We start from the raw sequence: 20,603 nt of genomic DNA on the forward strand, positions 1-20,603 counted from the left end.
GAATATACTTCTTTGTCTTGGCAAGTTAACCATGAAAAACCTTTATCTAATTACTAGTTAGAGATCCTCCTTGTGGCATAATAAATATGGTGGATTAGTAATGACCTCTCAAAAGATTGTTTTGTAATGTTATCTGTATGTGTGTATGCTATACACAGAATTCCAATAGATATCAATGGAGAGTTCATGCATCAAGAGGAGAATGTGGCTAATGAGTTTTGAACTGAGTTTTTGTAATATTTTTTAATTAATTTGCAGACATTAACTAACCTTTATTACCTGTAAGTATTATGTAGATAGCATTATCTCTTTTTTACTGATGGAGAAAGAGAAAGGTTAACTGACATGCCAAAGGTTGCGCAATGAATTGTTGGCAAAACCAGGCTTAGAATTTGTGACACTTCTCCTGGCGCCCAGAGCTGTGAATCACCTTGTTACTACATGCTTCCAGAGCAAGAGAGTCTGGCTGGATATTTAAGTCCCTAACACAACCAGCCTGTCAGCCATTGAAGTACTCTCCTCTGGGCTACACAGCACTGTCTTTGCCTTGCAGGTTGGCAACAGAAGGACCCAAGCCTCTGAGTCCTTTCAAAGTGTCCCCCTGTAGTATCCAGCCCCTAGTCACCAGATACCTACGGAAATCCCAGATCCCCTGTTCTCAAAGGAACAGCGTACCTCTGTTTATCAGTTTTTATCATAGATCACTGCCCCTGTATTATACACAGCACATGAGTGCCATTATAAAATAAAAAGAAGTTTATTTAAGAAAAAATAGAGAGTCAAATAAAAACCAATGTCAAAGATGGGAACGAATGATTAGCCTCTAGAAAACATGTTATGATTTTATTTTATATGTAAACTAACAGGTTTAACCTCCTGTCTAAAGAAGCATATCTCACCCAAAGCTCTCGCCAGCATTTTCAATCAAACTGCTTACTTCCTCCTGTTACTTTTCTCTCTGAAGCTCACACAGGCCTATATTAGCATTTGGTTCAGATGTGTGAGAGGAGACCATTATGAACTGTACAATACTGAATTTACATGTAAACAGCCAGCTAGACAAACATTTCTTGTCTGACAGAAAATCTGTTTTTCACCTTTGCTGATGGCCAGTCCCTTGAGACAGACCTTAACATAATTTCCAGCGTAAATACACAACTCCTTGCATAGCATCTTTACATATATTTCACAGCAACATTGATGCCCAGAGTGTCTCAAGCTTTTATTAGAGACTTCATATGATACTGTATGGTGAACTCTGATGTGAATACCAGACTTGGGATTCCTGTACCCTTATGTGCTCCATACCCCCTCTTCCAGTTGGAATCAAAAGGTTCCTCAGTCACAGAATGTATGAATTACTTGCTCTTGATCCTGTTTCACTAAATAGTCTTTTAGAGAATGAATCTTTATAAAATACACATTAAAGACATGAGTGACCTGTTAATTCTGAGGGCAATGGTTTGAAAAATCCACCCAAGATTAATTTTAGCATGAAAATGTATCTTCAGTGCTTAAAAAATATTTATCTGGTACTTCCATTCCAAAATGTTTGCAGGTTGTACAGCCCGAGAGAGAGAAACATAATAAACTAAAGAGGAAAAAATCAGACAGCAAAAACAAGAAGGATGAAGAAAAAAACAAAATGCGAGAGGAATGGAACAATTTTTCATATTTTCCTGAAATCACACTCCTTGTCATAAAGGAATCCACGATCAATATTAACAAGCAGAACCACGAAAAGATGGTAAGGGCTTAGGTGCGGTAAGCTCTTTCCCAGCAGAAGGACAAGCTAATGAGAGTATAGCTGAACAAAAGTGGTGCCATTAATACCATCACTCCTGTTATTTATCTAATGGGTACCAAACATTGTAATGTCAACAATTTGTGTTTTTAAAAAACACAAGTGCTCTGTTTGGAGGAACAAATTGATAAACATCTTTCTTCCCCAAAGCTATGCAGCTGTGTACGTGTCATTATCCATACCACCACACTTCTTGTTATTCCCATCCAAGCCCTCCCAATATGTGGTAAACAACCCCACCACACTTCGTAGTTAGTTGTCTGTGACCTCCCTGGATGCATCTTGGCAAGATAAAAGCAGTGTGGAGGAAAGAGAGAAACAGCTGTGAGCATGGAGGGAGAGGGGACCAAGAGAAAGATCAGGTGGGGAAGAGGCAGGAGAAGAGCATCAGCGAGCACAGGAATAATGGCATTCCCCAAAGAGAGTGGCCCTGACCTTTTCCTCCTGCTGAGGATTGTTTTGGATGCCTGAATTTAGAAATGAACTGTCAAAATACGTGTGGCTCCAAATCCAGTGTGGGCCTCCTGCATGCTCCTGAGAAGTCCTTTTGAATCAGAGGGACTCACATGGGTGCCAGACTCTGCACTCGTGGATCTCGTGGTTAGGGTGTGTGTGTAGCCCACCATTCAGTGAAACCATCTGCTCACCCATGCTAACTTGTCAAAAAGATATCTGAGGCTATATAATGGTCACTGTTATCCTCCTAAATATTTCCTTGTGCCGTAGGTACTTGGATAACATTTTGCCCTCCCCTTTGAAAAATCCTGGGGAAAACAGTAGCATACATAAATTCCCAGATTCTAACCCTCTCCTTCCCTCCTTTTATTAATTTTTTTTAACTGAACTTCAGTAATTCTTGACTAAAATATCTTCTTTATTCTAGGAATTAAAACTTTCTTCACACGAGGAGGCCTTGTCATTTGCATCTTTAGTAGATGGATACTTCAGACTTACTGCAGACGCCCACCTCTATCTCTGCACGGATGTAGCTCCACCTTTGATAGAGCATAACATAAAAAATGGCTGTCATGGGCCCATTTGGTTAGTTTAAATGCTTTTGTCTTGATTTTTTAAAGACATTTATCCCTCCCCTAGAGCCATAGTACTACCCTGAATTAACTGAGGATATTTAGGAGGATTCTAGTCTAGCAGGGATTTGCTAGCAAAGAATTGTAGGGTGACTTAATTGATGATGATCAAGACTGCTGGAAACCAGCATTTATTTTTACAGTTCCAAACTGTTTCCCAGATGTTTGCATGTTCAGTTTGAGACAATTTGTTAAAATGTTGCTAAGATGGGAGAGAAGGAGAACAGCATCTGGTGTAAGTCATTTGAAATTCTAGGGTAGGATTTTCAGAAGTACTTACTGCTGGCCCAATTCTTTTGTTATTGAAATGAACAATAAAATGGCAATACTCCCAGCAACTTCAAGTGAAGCAGAGTAAGGCCACTGCTGAGCGCTTATAATAATCACACTCACAATGCCTTTATCTTCTGTATCGTGCTATTCTGCATTTCACTTGTAATAGGCTACAACTACATATGAAAACATAATGGCAACTATTTCTGTAGACAGGCATAGTTCTTCAAAATTTGAAAGTGCAACAAACAGAAAACAAAGCTGTTGCATGAATACAGTTCTGGAAGCTTGTTAACAAATCAAGGTGTGTATACATGCACACAGTATAAAGTATGTTTTAATAGTGTAAGTGCTAGTATAGTGCAGTTGCTCATTCTTGTTCTAAAGACTGTGTAGATTTCAAGACGACATTTGATTAAAATAGCTTTGGAATGTAACTGCTCATTTGCCCATTATACTCAGTCTTGTGTTAACTGTTTCAGCACAGAGTATGCCATCAACAAATTGAGACAAGAAGGGAATGAGGAGGGGATGTATGTGCTGAGGTGGAGCTGTACAGACTTTAATCACATCCTCATGACAGTGACGTGTTCTGAAATCTCACAGGTACGTTGGGACACATCACTGAATGAAGTTACCAGCATCACATACGATGTTGGAGTCAGGTAAAGGCTATAAACGCCTCTTGATCCATATACGTGCAATTCAGTAGCTTAGTGCATGTGATCCTATCTGACTAACAAGTGGCCCCAATAGCCACAACAGCCTACTTACTACAGGGTAAATCTCTGAGTACCTGTGGTATCTCTATCATACTGGTTCAGTTTATGCAGAATTCCCACTGGAACTCCATGCAGGAGGGTGTGTGAGTGACAGATCCAAAATGATGCTTTTGTTGGATCAAATATATGCTCAAAGATCGGCAGAAGGAAGAGTAACTGTCAGAGTTCCTCACTCTATTCAAAATGTTTCTTTAGGTGGTTTTCCGGACAAGTGACAGAGACATTAGATGAGGGTTGTTTGCCTGGAACTATATAAGAGGCGTTGGACAAGGCATCACAGAGGAAGTTAACAACATACAGTATTTTGGAAAAAGTGACAGAATGATAAATTGGAAAGAGAATTGGTTGTAGACAAATGTTGGGAAGTCAGGCAGTCACTTTATTAAGTGGATCCTTCAAAGGTCATTGTTGGGCTCATTTCTTTAACATTTATGAATTATCTGGAGAGAGAAACAGAACTTGGAAGATAGAGTGTGGCCCCCAAGCTATGCATGTACAACTCCCACTGACTTCAGTGGTAGTTGTATGTATGGATCTGAAAGCAGAACTGGTCCAGAGTTGTTAAAATTAACTACAGAAAGGAATGGTACTATATTTAGGAGCTGATGGTGCTCAGATGCTGCAGTGATTAGGACCATGTAAGTAAGTGGCTGGATGGACCACTTAAAAGAACCAAACTAGGAGGTACTTTCCAAAACCACTCCAGAATTTGAGCCATCTAGGGAATTGGGAGGAAAATGGCAATTGGAATTCCACAATATAAAATAACTAAGTGTGGAACATATGGGTGATTGAATGGGGCAAGCAAATATACATACAGTGCCTTCTTCTGCAGGGTTTATCTTCAGATAGGAGTAAGGAAGGCTGCAGCAGAGGGCGCTCCCATAGGTAACAGAAATAGCAAAAACTAATGGGGTGTAGGAGAGGTAAGGACATCAGTGAGTAACACTTGAAAGTAGGACTGCAGGATGTAATAGCTGCAAGGAAAGTAAAATTATGTAAAATTCCTACAACAGCTTTACATTCCACAACAAACACTTTGTCCAAACCATGGGAACAGCTATGGGTATAAGGATGGCTCCCAAATGTGCCAACCTCTTCACGGGCTACCTTGAAGAAGAATTTCTGGGCACATACACCATGAAATCAGTTTTATATACCTGAGATACATTGAGGATATCTTCATCCTCTGCACAGACAACCTAAACTCCCTCAGATTTCCACCATAACTTCAACAATCACCACCCATCCATTAAACTCTTTCTAGAACACTCCCACACTAGCAGCACCTTCCTGGACACCACGATCAGCTTCACGAATAGAAACCCACGGATCACCACACCTACTTTCACAGGTCCAGTAACCACGACAGAACTAAGAAATCTGTTATCTTCAGCCAAACATTCAGATATCTCGGAATGTGCTCTGAGGAGAAAGTCTGGAATATACACTTTAACACACTTAAAACTGCCTTCACCAAACAAGGACACCAGAGAAATAGATCCCATCATGGATACTCCAAATACACTGAGAGAACCTTCTTCAATACAAAAATAAAACTCTCTTCAACCAAACACCCATAGTCGTCATGTACCATCTCTCACCGAAACACATACAAGGTATCATCAAACAATTACAACCCATACTCAGTGGGGATCACATCCTGAAAGAAATCTTTCCTACCCCTCTCTTCTGGCCTTCAAACAACCCACCAACATATCCAAGCTCATCATCAGAAGGAAGGTCCCCACAGACCAGGACACACCAACTCAAAGCAGCACTAGACTTTGCCAGAACAGCTGCAAAACCTGTAGATGTATCTCTAGTGCTACAGTGATGAACACTCCTCAAAACACACTTTTCAAGATCCATGAGTCCTACATGTGCCAGTCACAACGTGGTGTTCCTCATCCAGTGCACTAAATGCCACAATAACAACTATGTGGGTGAACCAGACAATAACTACGCTCTCAAATGAACTCATAGAAAAATGATAAAAGACAAAAACACCATATCACCTGTGGGTGAACACATTTTACAAAGCGATCACTCTATATCTGATCTCTCTGTCTTCATCCTTAAATGAAACCTGTGCAACACCTTCAAAAAATGAACCTCAGAGCTTAAATTCATAACATGCTAGACACTAAAAATCATGGACTGAACACTAGATTTATGCTTATAACAGTCTATAATCCCCTACCATTTTCCACCCCACCCCCCTCGGCTTTCCTGGACCTGAAGAAGAGCTCTGAGTAAGCTTGAAAGCTTGTCTCTCTCACCAATGGAAAAGATAAATAGATTATCTCACCCACCTTGTCTCTCTAATATCCTGAGACCAACATGGCTACGACACTACATCCAGCATTTGTAGATCAACACATTTTACAGAAGTGGGTGATCATTATTTCCCTTGTACAGATGGGAAAATTGAGGCACTGTGAAGTTTGTCTCGGAAAACTAGGACTGTGAGAACCTTACTGCAAATACCTTATGTACAAATACTATAGAGCAAACGTGGGCAAACTACAGCCCGCGGGACCTTCTTGTCAGGCCCTTGAGCTCCCGGCAAGGGAGCCTAGTCCCTCCCTTGCTGGCCCCCCTCCGCCACAGCCACACAGGCCACACTCTGGCTCGCCGCTGCCACTGGATAGCGTTGGGAGCGCAGCTGGCTCTGGGCGGGTGTCGTGGCTGCGAGCTCCTGCTAAGGGGGCGGGGCTCCTGAGGGGCAGTCAGGGAGGAGGAGGTGGTTGGATGGGGCAGAGGTTCTGGGGGGGCAGTCAGGGGATGGGGAACAGGGAGGGTTGGGAGTCCTGGGAGGGCCTGTCAGGGGGTGGGTATGTGGCTAGGGGTCGGGAGGGCAGTCAGGGACAGGGAGCAGAGGGCGTTGGATAAGAAGGTGGGATCCCAGGGGGGAAGTTAGGGGTAGGGGATCCCAGGAAGGGGTGGTCAGGGGACGAGGAACAGAGGGTGGTTGGATAGGGGGTGGGAGTCCTGTGGGGGGCTGTCAATGGGTGTGAATAGGGGTCAGGGCACAGGGGGTTTGGATGGGGGTGAGGGACCTGGGACGGGACAGTCAGGGGACAAGGAGCACGGGAGGATTGAATGGGTTGGGGGTTCTGAGGGGGGCAGACGGGGTGGGAAGTGGGAGGGGACGGATAGGGGCTGGGGCCAGGCTGTTTAGGGAGGCACAGCCTTCCCAACCTGACCCTCCATACAGTTGCACAACCCCAATGTGGCCCTCGGGCCAAAAAGTTTGCCCACCCCTGCTATAGAGACTTGAAGAAGAATCACACCCAGAGATCTAGTATATAGCAGTTCAGGCTAAAAGATAAGGGGATAGAATTTCAAAGCCACGGGTGGTAGGTGCCTACATTTGAAAGTGTACTCCAAGGGTATGGACTGCAACTGGAGAACGTATTCAGGCTTGAGATCTAAAAGGGCATTTTCACTCAATGTCTGGAGCAGTCTATCCTGCATTGTAGTAAGTAAACCATCATTTGTGGATTTAAAGTTATTTTAGGAAAGATTTATATTTTGAGACATAAATTCAAATTCTGCAGCCCTTAAATGACACTATTAGGAATTTTAGTCCATTAAGGACTGGGGAAATTGGCCCCATTAAAATTTTAGTATATGCCACTTTAAAAGCAGGGCTTTAAGTTGGCATGGGTAGATTTATGGTGCAAAATTGGTCCCTGGTTTAATTTCACTGGCTTCTTTGGACTCTTATCAGGGATTAATTTGGCCCCAGATGTGCTTGTCAGCTCCTATGTCCTATTGTTTCATTTTTCTGATTAACATTTTGCTTTTTTTCCCCTAAAATAGCAAAGGTTAAATGAATCAATCCAGTATAAGAACTTCCAGATTGAGGTGACAAAAGGTGGTTGCTTCCTTCATGGCTCAAATAAGTTTTTCCCATCTTTAAAAGAACTGATGGATCACTTGAAGGGACAGACCCTTAGAACGGACAACATAAGCTTTACACTGAAGAGATGCTGCCAGCCAAAACCAAAAGGTAGTGACTCTCTCTTCAGCCTTTGTTCTGGAGAAGTTGAATGCATTTCTTACCACAGAAGGACTTTGCATTTTGTTCTGTGTTTTTAATTTTTGACAGATTTAACAACAAATTTTAAAGTGTCCTACCTATTTCAGGGGAGAAAAGCCTTTTTAATAAAAAAGACTAAGTACTTCATCGTACTGCAAGTATGGAGAACAAATTATTTTTTGAGAACTGTGTGATCTCAGCACAGGATGTGCTTAAGGGCTGTTGCTAATTGCTAGCATAATTTGTGCACAGTTTTAAAAGTAAGTAGCACATTGCCTTCAGCATGTAAATAACCAGCCCTGTAGTATCAACAGTAGATGACTAATTTTAATATAGCTCTTAGAGGTTTCTTAAAAAAAGAAAAATATCACAACTGACTCATTATGAATCATGTGTTTAAATACCAATTAATGTTGTAAAATGTAAGCTGTAATCATTTAGGAGCTTCCCCTGCTGCCACAAAAGACACGTACACCAAGCAATGGTGCTGCCATCCACTGTATTCTTTGTTCTACCAAAGAAAACGTGCAGGGTGGAATGTCATGTTATGACCTTTTTGTTTAAATATCACTTGCTCTTGAGATTAAGTGTTATAATAATAATTAAAGAGAGGGAAACAAAGGGGTTGATCCTGAAGCCATTACTTAGGTAGAACACACTTTGACGTCACTGGGAATTTTGTCTGAGCAAGGACTTCAGACTTTGCTTTAAAATTGGTTATGGGAGTAGAACAGAGCTGTGTGCAGTGTTGTTGTGAATTTCATTAAAGTCACTTTATAAAAAGTGTACAAATTACTTGTAGCTGAATTTTATGAAAGAGGAAGGACGTGGTGTGGTCCTGTTGATCAGATAATGGTTTCCTGTGAATAAGGGGAATAACAGAGATAAAGTAGCTACCTTTTTAGTTTGTGAAAAGTTTAGAGAAGTATAATTTGTACATATGAAAGTCATGTTGCACTACTTATGTAACAACATTGACAGTGCTTCAGAAACTAAAGTAATAATAATTGTCTGGTTTCAGAGTAGCAGCCGTGTTAGTCTGTATCCGCAAAAAGAACAGGAGTACTTGTGGCACCTTAGAGACTAATAAATGTATTTCAGCATGAGCTTTCGTGAGCTACAGCTCACTTCTTCGGATGCATAGAATGGAACACAGACAGGAGATATTTATACATACAGGCCATGTCTACATCTAAAATTTTGCAGCGCTGGTTGTTACAGCTGTATTAGTACAGCTGTATAGGGCCAGCGCTGCAGAGTGGCCACACTTACAGCAACCAGCGCTGCAAGTGGTGTTAGATGTGGCCACACTGCAGCGCTGTTGGGCGGCTTCAAGGGGGGTTCCGGGACGAGAGAGCAAACCGGGAAAGGAAACCAGCTTCCCCGCGGTTTGCTCTCTCGGTCCCGGAGCCAGCCAGCAAACCGCAGGGAAGGAGACCTGCTTGCTCGGGGTTCCGGGACCGAGAGAGCAAACTGGGAACGCCGCGGTTTGCTCTCTCGGTCCCGGAGCCACCCAGCAAACCGCAGGGAAGGAGACCTGCTTGCTCGGGGTTCCGGGACCGAGAGAGCAAACCGGGAACGCCGCGGTTTGCTCTCTCAGTCCCGGAGCCAGCCAGCAAACCGCAGGGAAGGAGACCTGCTTGCTCGGGGTTCCGGGACCAAGAGAGCAAACCGGGAACGCCGCGGTTTGCTCTCTCGGTCCCGGAGCCACCCAGCAAACCGCAGGGAAGGAGACCTGCTTGCTCGGGGTTCCGGGACCGAGAGAGCAAACCGCGGCGAAGCTGGTTTCCTTTCCCGGTTTGCTCTCTCGGTCCCGGAACCCCGAGCAAGCAGGTCTCCTTCCCTGCGGTTTGCTGGGTGGCTCCGGGACCGAGAGAGCAAACCGCGGCGTTCCCGGTTTGCTCTCTCGGTCCCGGAACCCCGAGCAAGCAGGTCTCCTTCCCTGCGGTTTGCTGGGTGGCTCCGGGAACGCGAGAGCAAACCGCGGCGAAGCTGGTCTCCTTTCCCGGTTTGCTCTCTCGGTCCCGGAACCCCGAGCAAGCAGGTCTCCTTCCCTGCGGTTTGCTGGGTGGCTCCGGGACCGAGAGAGCAAACCGGGAAAGGAAACCAGCTTGATTACCAGAGGCTTCCTCCTTCCACGGAGGTCAAGAAAAGCGCTGGTAACTGTCTACATTGGATTACCAGCGCTGGATCACCAGCGCTGGATCCTCTACACCCGAGACAAAACGGGAGTACGGCCAGCGCTGCAAACAGGGAGTTGCAGCGCTGGTGGTGCCCTGCAGATGTGTACACCTTCAAAGTTGCAGCGCTGTAACTCCCTCACCAGCGCTGCAACTTTCTGATGTAGACAAGCCCACAGAGAACATGAAAAGGTGGAAATACACATACCAACTGTAAGAGTCCAATCAATTGAGATGAGCTATCATCAGCAGGAGAAAAAAAACTTTTGAAGTGATAATTAAGATGACCCATAGAAGGTGTGAGGAGAGCTTAACATAGGGAAATAGATTCAATTAGTGTTGTCTGGAGCACTGAGAGATTAAAGGAATTACATTTAAACAGCCTAAATTCCTGAGATATTTTTTGCAGTTGTAGTAATTATATTATTATGGGAGGGTTAACTTTTATCTCCTGCTTACCCAACCCTTCCACTGACTTCATCAGAGTTGCAGCTGTTTACATGAGTGTAAATTTGTCTTTTGACCTTGATGGGAACTCTTGTTGCCGATAAGGCAAGATCCCAAAGGTTCACTGTTCTGTCTCTCCCCTTCCTGTTTGCCTTTTTAAAAATAATAATTAAAAAAACTCCTTAGGTTTGTAAAGAAATTTTGGTGTGAAATGAAAATAATTTTTCAGTCTTAGGTCCGTATAAAGTATTGTAAGAATGCAGAGTCATGATCTGACCTTGAGAAACATGTTCTGCTCCCTGTAATGGCAATGAGAAAGGATGCATATGCATCTGAAAGACATATGGTGTTTTGTATTTGTATACCTTTAACTAACTGCTGCTGTAGAGCGCAAGAAGACCAAATGTGTACATACATCAGATTGTAGATTTTCTCTGTACAGATACACAAGGGAGGATGAGTGTGCACTGAGCCTTTATTCTGAGCTCCCCACCCACTTCCAGGGCAAAGTGTCAGTTTTTGCACTCTGGGCACTGGGACTGCTAGCACTCCCTGAAGTGCAAGCCATTCTGCTTGGAGAGGGGAAGGGCTTTCTCACCATCTCCAGACAGGCCAGCTGATCTGGCTGCCCTCAGAATGGAGTGCAGGTTATACCCACTTAACGGGTGGCCCAGAGGGCATGCAGGGAGCACCGGGAAACACTGTGTACGTTGCTTTCCAGAGCTCTGCTTGAAGCATTGTGCAGTTGCAATAATCCCAATGCAGGCCAGCGCTTAACAGGCACATTTGTGTCCTGTATATTTTTCAGTGCAGTTGAGTACTGGCAATTTTTGTGGTGCTGTACAAAGCAACACTAGCTAAGGTTATGATGAGGAGATTAAAAAATGGGCTTTTTTTGTTGGATTCTCTTCCAAGTGATAGTTTTAGGGAAAAATCTTAAAATGTGATTATCTGGTCAGGTAACTTCTCCTAGCATCTAACTATCTGGGAATATTAGCTTGCAGTTAGCATATGGAAGATAAAATTCCATTATTAGAGGAACTATTAGAAGTAAGGAATTGCTAATTTAAGATTAAAAAATAAACTACAGCAAAGTGTTTTCTCTCTTTCCTGTCCATCCTCCAGAAATCTCCAACTTGTTAGTGGCAACAAAGAAAGGCCAGGAATGGCATCCGGTTTGCCCTCTAGGTCAGCTGAGTTTCCATCGAATCCTCAAAGAAGAAGTTACGCAGGTAAGTAGCTGCTGAATATCAATTTGCTTTGCTGATCCTTTCAGTTGCCCCATATAACCAAACAAGAACAAAAAGCCTTCATGCCTAGGGAAATAACATGAAATCTCAACAGTGAAAGAGTCTCCCCTCCCTCCAAAGAGACTTTTAAAAAATTATTATTGGTTTAAAAGAGCTGTTAAGCCACACAACGTGAACTCAAGCATTTTAGCAATGATGGGTTATAGGCACTTGCATAGCAAACCCTGTGTACATGTTTTTCCATCAGGAAGGAAAAACACATTTCCCAGACTGGTTTTGGGTTATGGGTTTTATCACCCATACACCTTAACCCACTCTGTTTTGTAAAGATCTTATATTTTTGAAGGCTTGATTCAGGAGAGAAACATGGTACCGAAAACTTGAGATTTTTCCCAGTAGGAAACAAGAGAAACATCTAAGTGATTTAGGAGCTTAAGTCCCATTTTCAGAAGTGACTTAGGGATTTAGGAGCATAAATCTGTCTGAAAGTCAGTGGGATTTAGGTGACTGTAAAGGTATGTCTATACTAACAAAAAAAAAACCCCCGTGGCTGCAAGTCTCAGAGCTTGTGTCAACAAATACAGTAACTCCTCACTTAATGTTGTAGTTTTGTTCCTGAAAAATGCTACTTTAAGCGAAATAATGTTAAGTGAATCTAATTTCCTCATAAGAATTAGTGTAAATAGCAGGAGTTAGGTTCCAGGGAAATTTTTTTCACCAGACAAAAGACTGTATATATACACACACCTCTACATAACGCTGTCCCCAGGAGCCAAAAAATCTTATCGCGCTATAGGTGAAACTGCGTTATATTGAACTTGCTTTGATCCACTGGAGAGCACAGCCCCCCCGCCCCCTCCCTCCCCAGAGTGCTGGTTTACTGGGTTATATCTGAAATTTGTATTATATCGGGCCACGTTATATCGAGGTAGCGGGATGTGTATATTATATAAAAATATACTGTGTGTGTACCATGTCTTGGGTACTGTGTTTCTCTACATACACACACACGCACACACACACACACACACACACACACACACACACACACACACACACTATAAGTTTTAAACAAACAATTTAATACTGTACACATCAATGATGATTGTAAACCTTGGTTGAGGTGGTGAAATCAGAGGTTGGGATATTTCCCAGGGAATGCCTTACTGAGCCCTCAGGAAGTTAGGGTTTGTTATAGAGGTGGATGAGTGAGATTTTGTGGCCTGCGTTGTGCAGGAGGTCAGAGTAAATGATCATAATGGTCTGTTCTGACCTTAAAGTCTTATGAGTTTACACGTTGTTAATGTAGCCTCACACTCTACAAGGCAGCATGAATGGAGGGAGGGGAGACAGCATGGCAGAGAGAGACAGAGACACACACCCTGTGTGTGAGGGAGGCATGCATTGACCCTTTAAGTACGCTGATGCCACTGTAAGTACATTGCCTTTTTAAGTAGATCAGCAAGTTGAGACAGCCATCCATCCCGAGCCCTGTCTGTCCCCTCCCCTGCTCTGTGGAGATTGGGGGCAGGAAGCAGTGGGCAGGAGCAGGGAGAGGGGGGGACAAGCTGACATTAGTGCGCGCACACACACACACACACACACACACACACACACACACACACACACACACACACACACACACACACACACACACACACACACTCACCAAGCAGGAAGCTCCCAGGAGTTGCTCCAAGGCAGAGGGCAGGAGCAGCACAGGGCAGTGAGGGGAGGGACAGCTGAACTGCCTGGCAATAATAATCAGCACATACACCTCTACCCCGATATAATGAACCTGATATAACACGAATTCATATATAATGCGGTAAAGTAGCGCTCCAGGGGGCTGGGGCTGCACACTCCAATGGATCAAAGCAAGTTCGATATAACGCGGTTTCACCTATAACACGGTACCTTTTTTTTGGCTCCCGAGGACAGCGTTATATCAAGGTAGAGGTGTACATACGTTCTTTCTGCAAAAGAACCAAGGAGAATCCTCTGTTAATTTGAGGGGAGATGTCTGTTTTTTCTAACATCCCTGACAATGAGTTCCACTGAAATATTACTTGCTGTAATTTTCTGGTAAAATTTTAAAGTAATACATCAGTGTCATCCTGTTGTAAATAAGAGGTCAGTCATCATTAATTCATTTGATATTCATTCTAATAACATTAAATCGTGCTGGACTTGTTTGGTATTAATGTAGATCTAATATCTGACATCCTATTAATACTAAATGAGTTCAACATGATAAAAAACATCATTTTCAGAGCATGCCAAAAGGAGGACTAATGAGCTGGCACTTACTGTAAAATGTTACTAATTTCTCTTTGGTGACAGATTGCTGATGGTGAAATCTGAATAGTACTAAAGCAAGTGGAATAGGGAATTTTGAGTGGTTGCAAGGACTGGTTTTAAATATTTTTGTAGCTCTATGCCTGTTTCTTTGATGCCTTGGTTTGAAAATGCTGGTTATACACTACGTTTTAGGATGAACACCTTGGAAGAGGAACAAGGACACAGATTTACTCCGGGATTCTCAATTATAAGGAAGATGAGAATGAAGGGTACCAGGATGAAAAAGAAAAGAAAGTCCTCCTCAAAGTCTTGGACCCCAGTCACAGAGACATTTCTTTGGCAAGTTCTTCTTCTTTTCAGTTCATAGTATACAAACAAATAGCCATGCCACATTATTCATGTTCAGATGTTAGTTATTTAAATAACATTAGTTTGCATACAAAACTGAGGAAGTTGAAAAGTTAAGGCTAGCATTTTGCATGCAAGATGCTATCTAACGTTTCCTGCAATACTCATGCACCTGACAAGATCAGCCTAATTTAGTCAGGAGTCAGTTTTTTCAGATGAGTCACAAATCGAGGCCCTGATCCCACATGCAAGTAACTTCTCGAGTCATCAGTCCCACTGAGTTCAATGGGCTATACACAGGGGTAAGAATTTCTAGTAACTACTAGATTAGGTCCTGGTCTAGCATTCTGACTCCAAGCAGTAGGCTTGGAGTCAGGTTGCTAGAGTCTATCAGCACTTCTGACACTGATTCACCATATAACCGCACACAAGTCACTTAACCTCTCTGTGCCTCAGTTTACTCCATGTGAAGAGGAGCTGCTACTATACAGGAGGGTGGTGAGGCTTAATGTTGATAGGATGCTTTAAAACCCTTGGCATAAGAGTTGGCACGGTATATAAAGTTCAAACGACAGCACTTCTACTGCCCTGGTGTTTATGTAGCACTTTAACATGTTGTTGATCCTGCATGTTACAGGAGTCATGTTGGTCTTTCCTAAACTTTATAATAATATGTCACATTCAGTTGTTTCCTTACATGCTTTGCTTTAGGATAGCAACTGAAATGCTGGTATTTACTTTTACTATTTCACTTTCTAATAGGCATTTTTTGAGACAGCAAGCATGATGAGGCAAATTTCCCACAAACACATCGTCTTCCTTCACGGGGTCTGTGTCCGTGATGTAGAAAGTGAGTTCATTTAAAATCTGTAAATGTGGCTCTTATGAAGTCATGACATAAGCCTTTAAGGGAAGGGTCAGTCTTTTTGTTCAGCGCCTTGCACAACAGGTCCTAATCCATGATTGCAGTATAAATAATAATCAAAGTAGTGGTGGAATTGGAATGAGGAGCCTTTCCTTCAGCTTTGTATCATATCAGAGTTTTTCTTCCTAATGCCACCTGTCTTCAGGCAGTGTTTATAAGAATGGTTTCCTTGGGTCAGGAGACCAGGCAAGGTATTGACTTCCCACTCCCTGACGTTTTGCCTGCCAGTAGAGGTTACCTCCTAGGTCAGGGCTGAGAAGAGGGCCAGTGCACATACTGTACCTAATATGTGGCCAGTGGAACACTGTGTTAATCTGGACCCTTCACAAGCAGTGAATTCACTTCAGATTTAAAGCATTAGTACAGACACAGTGGTGTGGTGCAGATGCTCCAAAAATGTAGCTCTCCATGGAAGATCCAGTTATGCCCTTTGGATTATTTCAGACATAATACTGTTGCTACATACTGAAGGCATGACTCTATTTTTGTAGATATCATGGTTGAAGAGTTTGTTGAATTTGGGCCCCTGGATCTCTTTATGCACCGGAAAAGCGATGTTCTTACAACTCCTTGGAAATTCAAAGTAGCCAAACAGCTGGCAAGTGCACTAAGCTACTTGGTAAGTAGGCAGCACGCTAGAGGGGGAAGTACTGCCTGTAGGGTTTTTTGGGTCTAAATTGCAAAATTAGTGTGCAGTAGCTGCCAGTGAAATTCCTTTTTCTGGGTATTGTTAAATAGAACACACAGGAACATCTGTGGTCTGGGGTGGGTGGAAGTCAGACCTCCTTGTTGTTTACTTTATATTATTTCAAAGAATGTCCAAGGCTCCTAGAGTAGCCTTGTTAATGTCAAATCAAATATATAAATACAGTGCCCATCTCTTCCACTGTGTGACCTCAGGCAAGTCACTTAACACCATTGTCCTTCATTTACATCCCTTATGAAAGGGGGATGATGATTCTTACTCATTTTTACATAGTGCATTGAGATCTGCGGGTGAACATGGCATATAAGGGTGAAGTTCCCCCTTCCTCTCACGCACCAGGAGCATTTCTCCCAAGCTACTCTTTGGAGCTCATCCTGGATAATTTACATCTCTCTCTTGAGCTGTATAAGCAGATTTACTTGCATAGCATGGCTGAATCATTGTATTTATTGTATCCCTCTTTTGAATATAGGAGGATAAAGAGTTAGTACATGGAAACGTGTGCACGAAAAATATACTGTTGGCCAGAGAGGGAATTGACCATGAATATGGTCCTTTCATTAAGCTGAGTGACCCAGGAATTCCAATAACTGTGCTATCCAGACAAGGTACTGTATAAAAGCAGATTATTCATTTTACTGTGGTTGGGAAGGAAGACAGAAGAACGTTATTGTACCAGATAGTTCCTTCCAGATCACAGCCTGGTATCTCGTTCTTCCATTCTGTACAGTGTTAAGTTATAGTTTTGTGGATACACACAGTAAAGTGGAATGTTGCTTACATTCAGTGTTTGTTGGTTACCTTTGTCATTCTGTATACACACACTTTGTAAAAAAGCAACATTGAGTTTAATGAGCTAATATAAGAGGAACCCCAGTTTTATGAAGGTCTCAGGGCACATCCAATACTTGTAACTAGTTGTTTGTTAAATTGCTGTAGCGCAATACAATGCTGAATAAATTGGCAGTTTTTCTAGCCCTTAGTTGATATTAACTCCAGATCGTGTAAACTTTTATCTAAGAATGTGTCGAACGAATCCCTTGGATTGCACCTGAATGTGTTGAAGATTCAAAAAATTTAAGTGTTGCAGCAGACAAGTGGAGTTTTGGCACAACACTGTGGGAAATCTGCTATAATGGAGAAGCTCCTCTGAAAGATAAGACATTAGCAGAGGTAAAAGTCTGTTTCATAAGTCTTACCTTGCTGTGTGAAATGCATCTTCTTTGGCACTTATTGTTTCCATACTAGAGTTGATAGTAGTTTAATATTTTCTGTTCAACCAGCTATTTAAATCCCATGTGAAAATTCAGTACAGGTGGGTTTGCTAAGGAGGATGCTGCTGCTTAGAATACTGTAGGTCTAAACTAGGAATTGGGCTTTGTCTGACAACAAAGATAACTAAAGCTTAACTACTGATCCTGTATCAGCTTTTTGAAGGTGGGATTTCTTAACACAGTGTAATAAGTGATTAGTGCTAATGCAGGAGCTGTTGAGGCGCCCGCACTAAAGGGTTGCCTATGTGACATTTAAATCACACTATTTATCCCAAAGCACTTGACAAATAAGACACAAAAATTCAATGAAATTTAGTTACCTGGGGGAAGAGGGCAAGATCCAGCCAGCACACTGAATGAGGACAGGAGGGCATCTAGCCAGCACCAGCAGAGCAAAGTACTGCATTGACAGTGCCAGATGGAAAGCCCTCCTTTCGTTTTGTTTTCCACAGGTTTCATTTATTTGCTAACAACTGTTCCCTTAAGCCACTCCCAAGACTCACAACAACAAAAAAGACCCCTTATGATCAATAAACTGTCACCTCTGTGTCTGGATGTAATTGAACTAACTCAGCTTATTTTCTGAATAGATGACAGCAGTTCTTAGCTCTTAGAATCACTGACTCTCCCATGTTAATTAACACACAGCCCCCTCATTATTCCCAGCCATTCATCCCTTCAGTCAGAGCTCTTCCAATAACACTGGCCTTCTGTAGGCTGAAACATTCACGGAGGTAGACAGGATTCCCTTCCCAAAACTATGCCATGCTGGGCTCTCTTCTTTCGTCATATCTTCTTTCATGCTGGGATTTCTTCTTTCTTTCTTCCTTCCATCCTCCCTTAGTGCCTGGCTGACCCACTCCCTACTTCCTTTCCCCATTCTTCCCAGTCATAGAAGACCTGTCACTCCCTCTGCCCTGCCGTCTTCCTCACCTGCAAGCCTGGGCCTCCTACATCCTTGTATGTCCCACGAATATTCTTTAATCAAACCAAAGCCATGTTCCCCCTCACCGCTGCTGGGATCCCCGCAGCTAAGATTCCATTTGGAATTCTTCTCCCTTGAAGTTCTGCTCTTCCAAATAAGATGCTCTTCAGTTCCTAGCCTGCACAAAAACCATTAAACTGTTCAAGGAAAGTATCTGGGTCCCTCAGCTGTTGCCTGAGAGGAAGAGGTAGCTCAGCAGAAGAGCTGAGCTGCTGAAAGGAATTTGCTTCCCTGACAACAGCGTGTTCCACCATCCTCCTTTCCCCTCCCTAAAATGCTCTTACGAACCAATACATCATGGGGGCAGCAAATCCTGAAATTTCTAGACAATGCTTGTTGTGAGGGATGCAGTGGCAAAAGATGACTTTTCCGAAAGAAGATATCCACCAAACCTTTCTCAGGAATGGTTGCTCTGAGCTGTCCCAGACTATGCAGAAACTAGTCTCCTCTGGAAGGCGACACCTGTGCATAGTTTCTGGTGGAAAGGAACTGTTTTGTGGAAGCTGGGATGGGAGAAAGATCAGTCAGATTGATCATGGAAAGTGTCTTACGATAGCTGTGTAGTTAAAGTATGGCTCTGTAATATAAGTTCTACAATCCATGCTGGGTTTTCTGTCTTGTTTTACAGAAGGAGAGGTTCTACGAAGGGCACTTCATGTTGGTAACACCATCCTGCAAGGAACTAGCTGATCTGATGAAGCAGTGCATGCACTATGACCCCAATCAGAGACCGTTTTTCAGAGCAATTATGAGAGACATCAATAAAGTGGAAGAACAAAGTAAGAAATGATTTTGCTTGTTAGTTTGATATTAAAGGAAAGTTGATTTATTTGGCTAAGTTGGGTACTTTAGTATAACTTCACGTACTAGCAAAGATTTACCATGACAACACGTACTTGTAGCAGAAATTCCGTGTGTACTCGGTACTATTGAGGGGGTGAGTTTTATACTGTTGAAACAATGGGAATAAAACATGTCTGTGGGTATGTGGAAAGGCTATGTAATTTCTACGTTGCCTGTGGGTTAAGTCAAGCTGAGCTGAAAGAATTGCAGCCAGTTTTGATATTGTGTATATCAGGCTATGTGGGCCCAATATGACTGGAGTCATTTGGGAATCTTAATCAAGGCACAAATGTAGGTACAGAAAACTGTGGATCTGATCCAGTTTGCAGAGAAGTTGCCAAAAGGCATCATGTTTTCAAAGGAAATTTGACATTACTTTGGACTTCTCTGCTCCCAGTACTGAGTAAGCCTCTTACTTAGTCCTTATTCTGTTAATTAGCACGTTTCATGTTCAGAGTGCTCTGTCAGACGCTACCATTATTTCAGCTCTGGAAGGGAGATGTGGGACTACTCAAAATACTCATCCCCTTCTGCAGATGGGGCAACTAAGAGTCTAATTCTGAATCTTGAAGACGAACCCCCAAAGACCCAGTAGCTTAGCAAGAGCTAGGCATTGAGACAAGCAGCAGAACAGGAGGTGGGCAAACAATCAGTGAGGGGAGGGAGGAATCTTCTAGCATTTCAGCGAGGAGGAGGAGGAGGGACTCAAGGGAAGAAGTGTCCACTGGGAGCAGGGATAGACATTAGTCAAGAGCTGTGGACATGAGTAAAATCTAAGGAATAAGGGGGCTCTGTGGGACCTGGTCTAACTTAGACTGTGTTGATGCTGTTTCCATATCAGATCCTGATATTGTCTCTGAGAAGAAGCCTTTCGCAGAGGTCGATCCCACTCTCTTTGAAAAACGATTTTTGAAAAGAATCCGCGATTTGGGAGAGGTAAGTAGAGCGGCATGTTTAGGCTGTGACATCAAGAAGCAGACACATGACTGAGCCTTGTCTCTCACTGATATTGCTCCCTGGCAGCATGGCTCCTTTGGATGCCCCCACTGCCGGCCAACTGAGGAATTTTCCCAGTGCAGAGGAGTCTTTGTGGAAGAAGAGGTGGTCTGCACTTTTAAGCAGATTGCTTGTAGGGCTGTTGGAGAGGTGGGGAAGGGGATGATTTACAGGTGCCTCCACTGCACAGAGACTGGGATAGCGTGAGTACAGGCATCTAGGGCTAACTCCTTCAGGATAAAAAGGAACGAGCCAAACATGGAAGCTGCACTCTGCACACAGATTTGGGGCAAAATCTAGCTCAAGGTGATCAGAATTCTCTGGTAATTTGTTACCCAGAGGAGTAGCATCAC

General features: G+C 43.0%; 1 protein-coding gene across 5 annotated transcripts in view; it reads left to right on the top strand.

Annotated features, from left to right (window-relative positions):
* JAK1 (Janus kinase 1) overlaps positions 1–20,603 on the top strand; it is a 97,170-nt gene that overhangs the window by 70,741 nt on the left and 5,826 nt on the right. For all 5 annotated transcript variants that reach the window (XM_030574083.1, XM_030574082.1, XM_030574080.1 and 2 more), the window contains 12 exons: positions 1,559–1,747; positions 2,688–2,845; positions 3,648–3,771; positions 7,776–7,965; positions 11,748–11,854; positions 14,366–14,512; positions 15,284–15,371; positions 15,938–16,065; positions 16,625–16,760; positions 17,174–17,325; positions 19,040–19,190; positions 20,096–20,190. In XM_030574083.1, the coding sequence (XP_030429943.1) occupies positions 1,559–1,747; positions 2,688–2,845; positions 3,648–3,771; positions 7,776–7,965; positions 11,748–11,854; positions 14,366–14,512; positions 15,284–15,371; positions 15,938–16,065; positions 16,625–16,760; positions 17,174–17,325; positions 19,040–19,190; positions 20,096–20,190 (1,665 nt within the window). The remainder of the gene's footprint in view (positions 1–1,558; positions 1,748–2,687; positions 2,846–3,647; positions 3,772–7,775; positions 7,966–11,747; positions 11,855–14,365; positions 14,513–15,283; positions 15,372–15,937; positions 16,066–16,624; positions 16,761–17,173; positions 17,326–19,039; positions 19,191–20,095; positions 20,191–20,603) is intronic.

The sequence above is a fragment of the Gopherus evgoodei genome, chromosome 8, assembly GCF_007399415.2.
Source record: "Gopherus evgoodei ecotype Sinaloan lineage chromosome 8, rGopEvg1_v1.p, whole genome shotgun sequence".
In the NCBI taxonomy this organism is placed as follows: domain Eukaryota; kingdom Metazoa; phylum Chordata; order Testudines; family Testudinidae; genus Gopherus; species Gopherus evgoodei.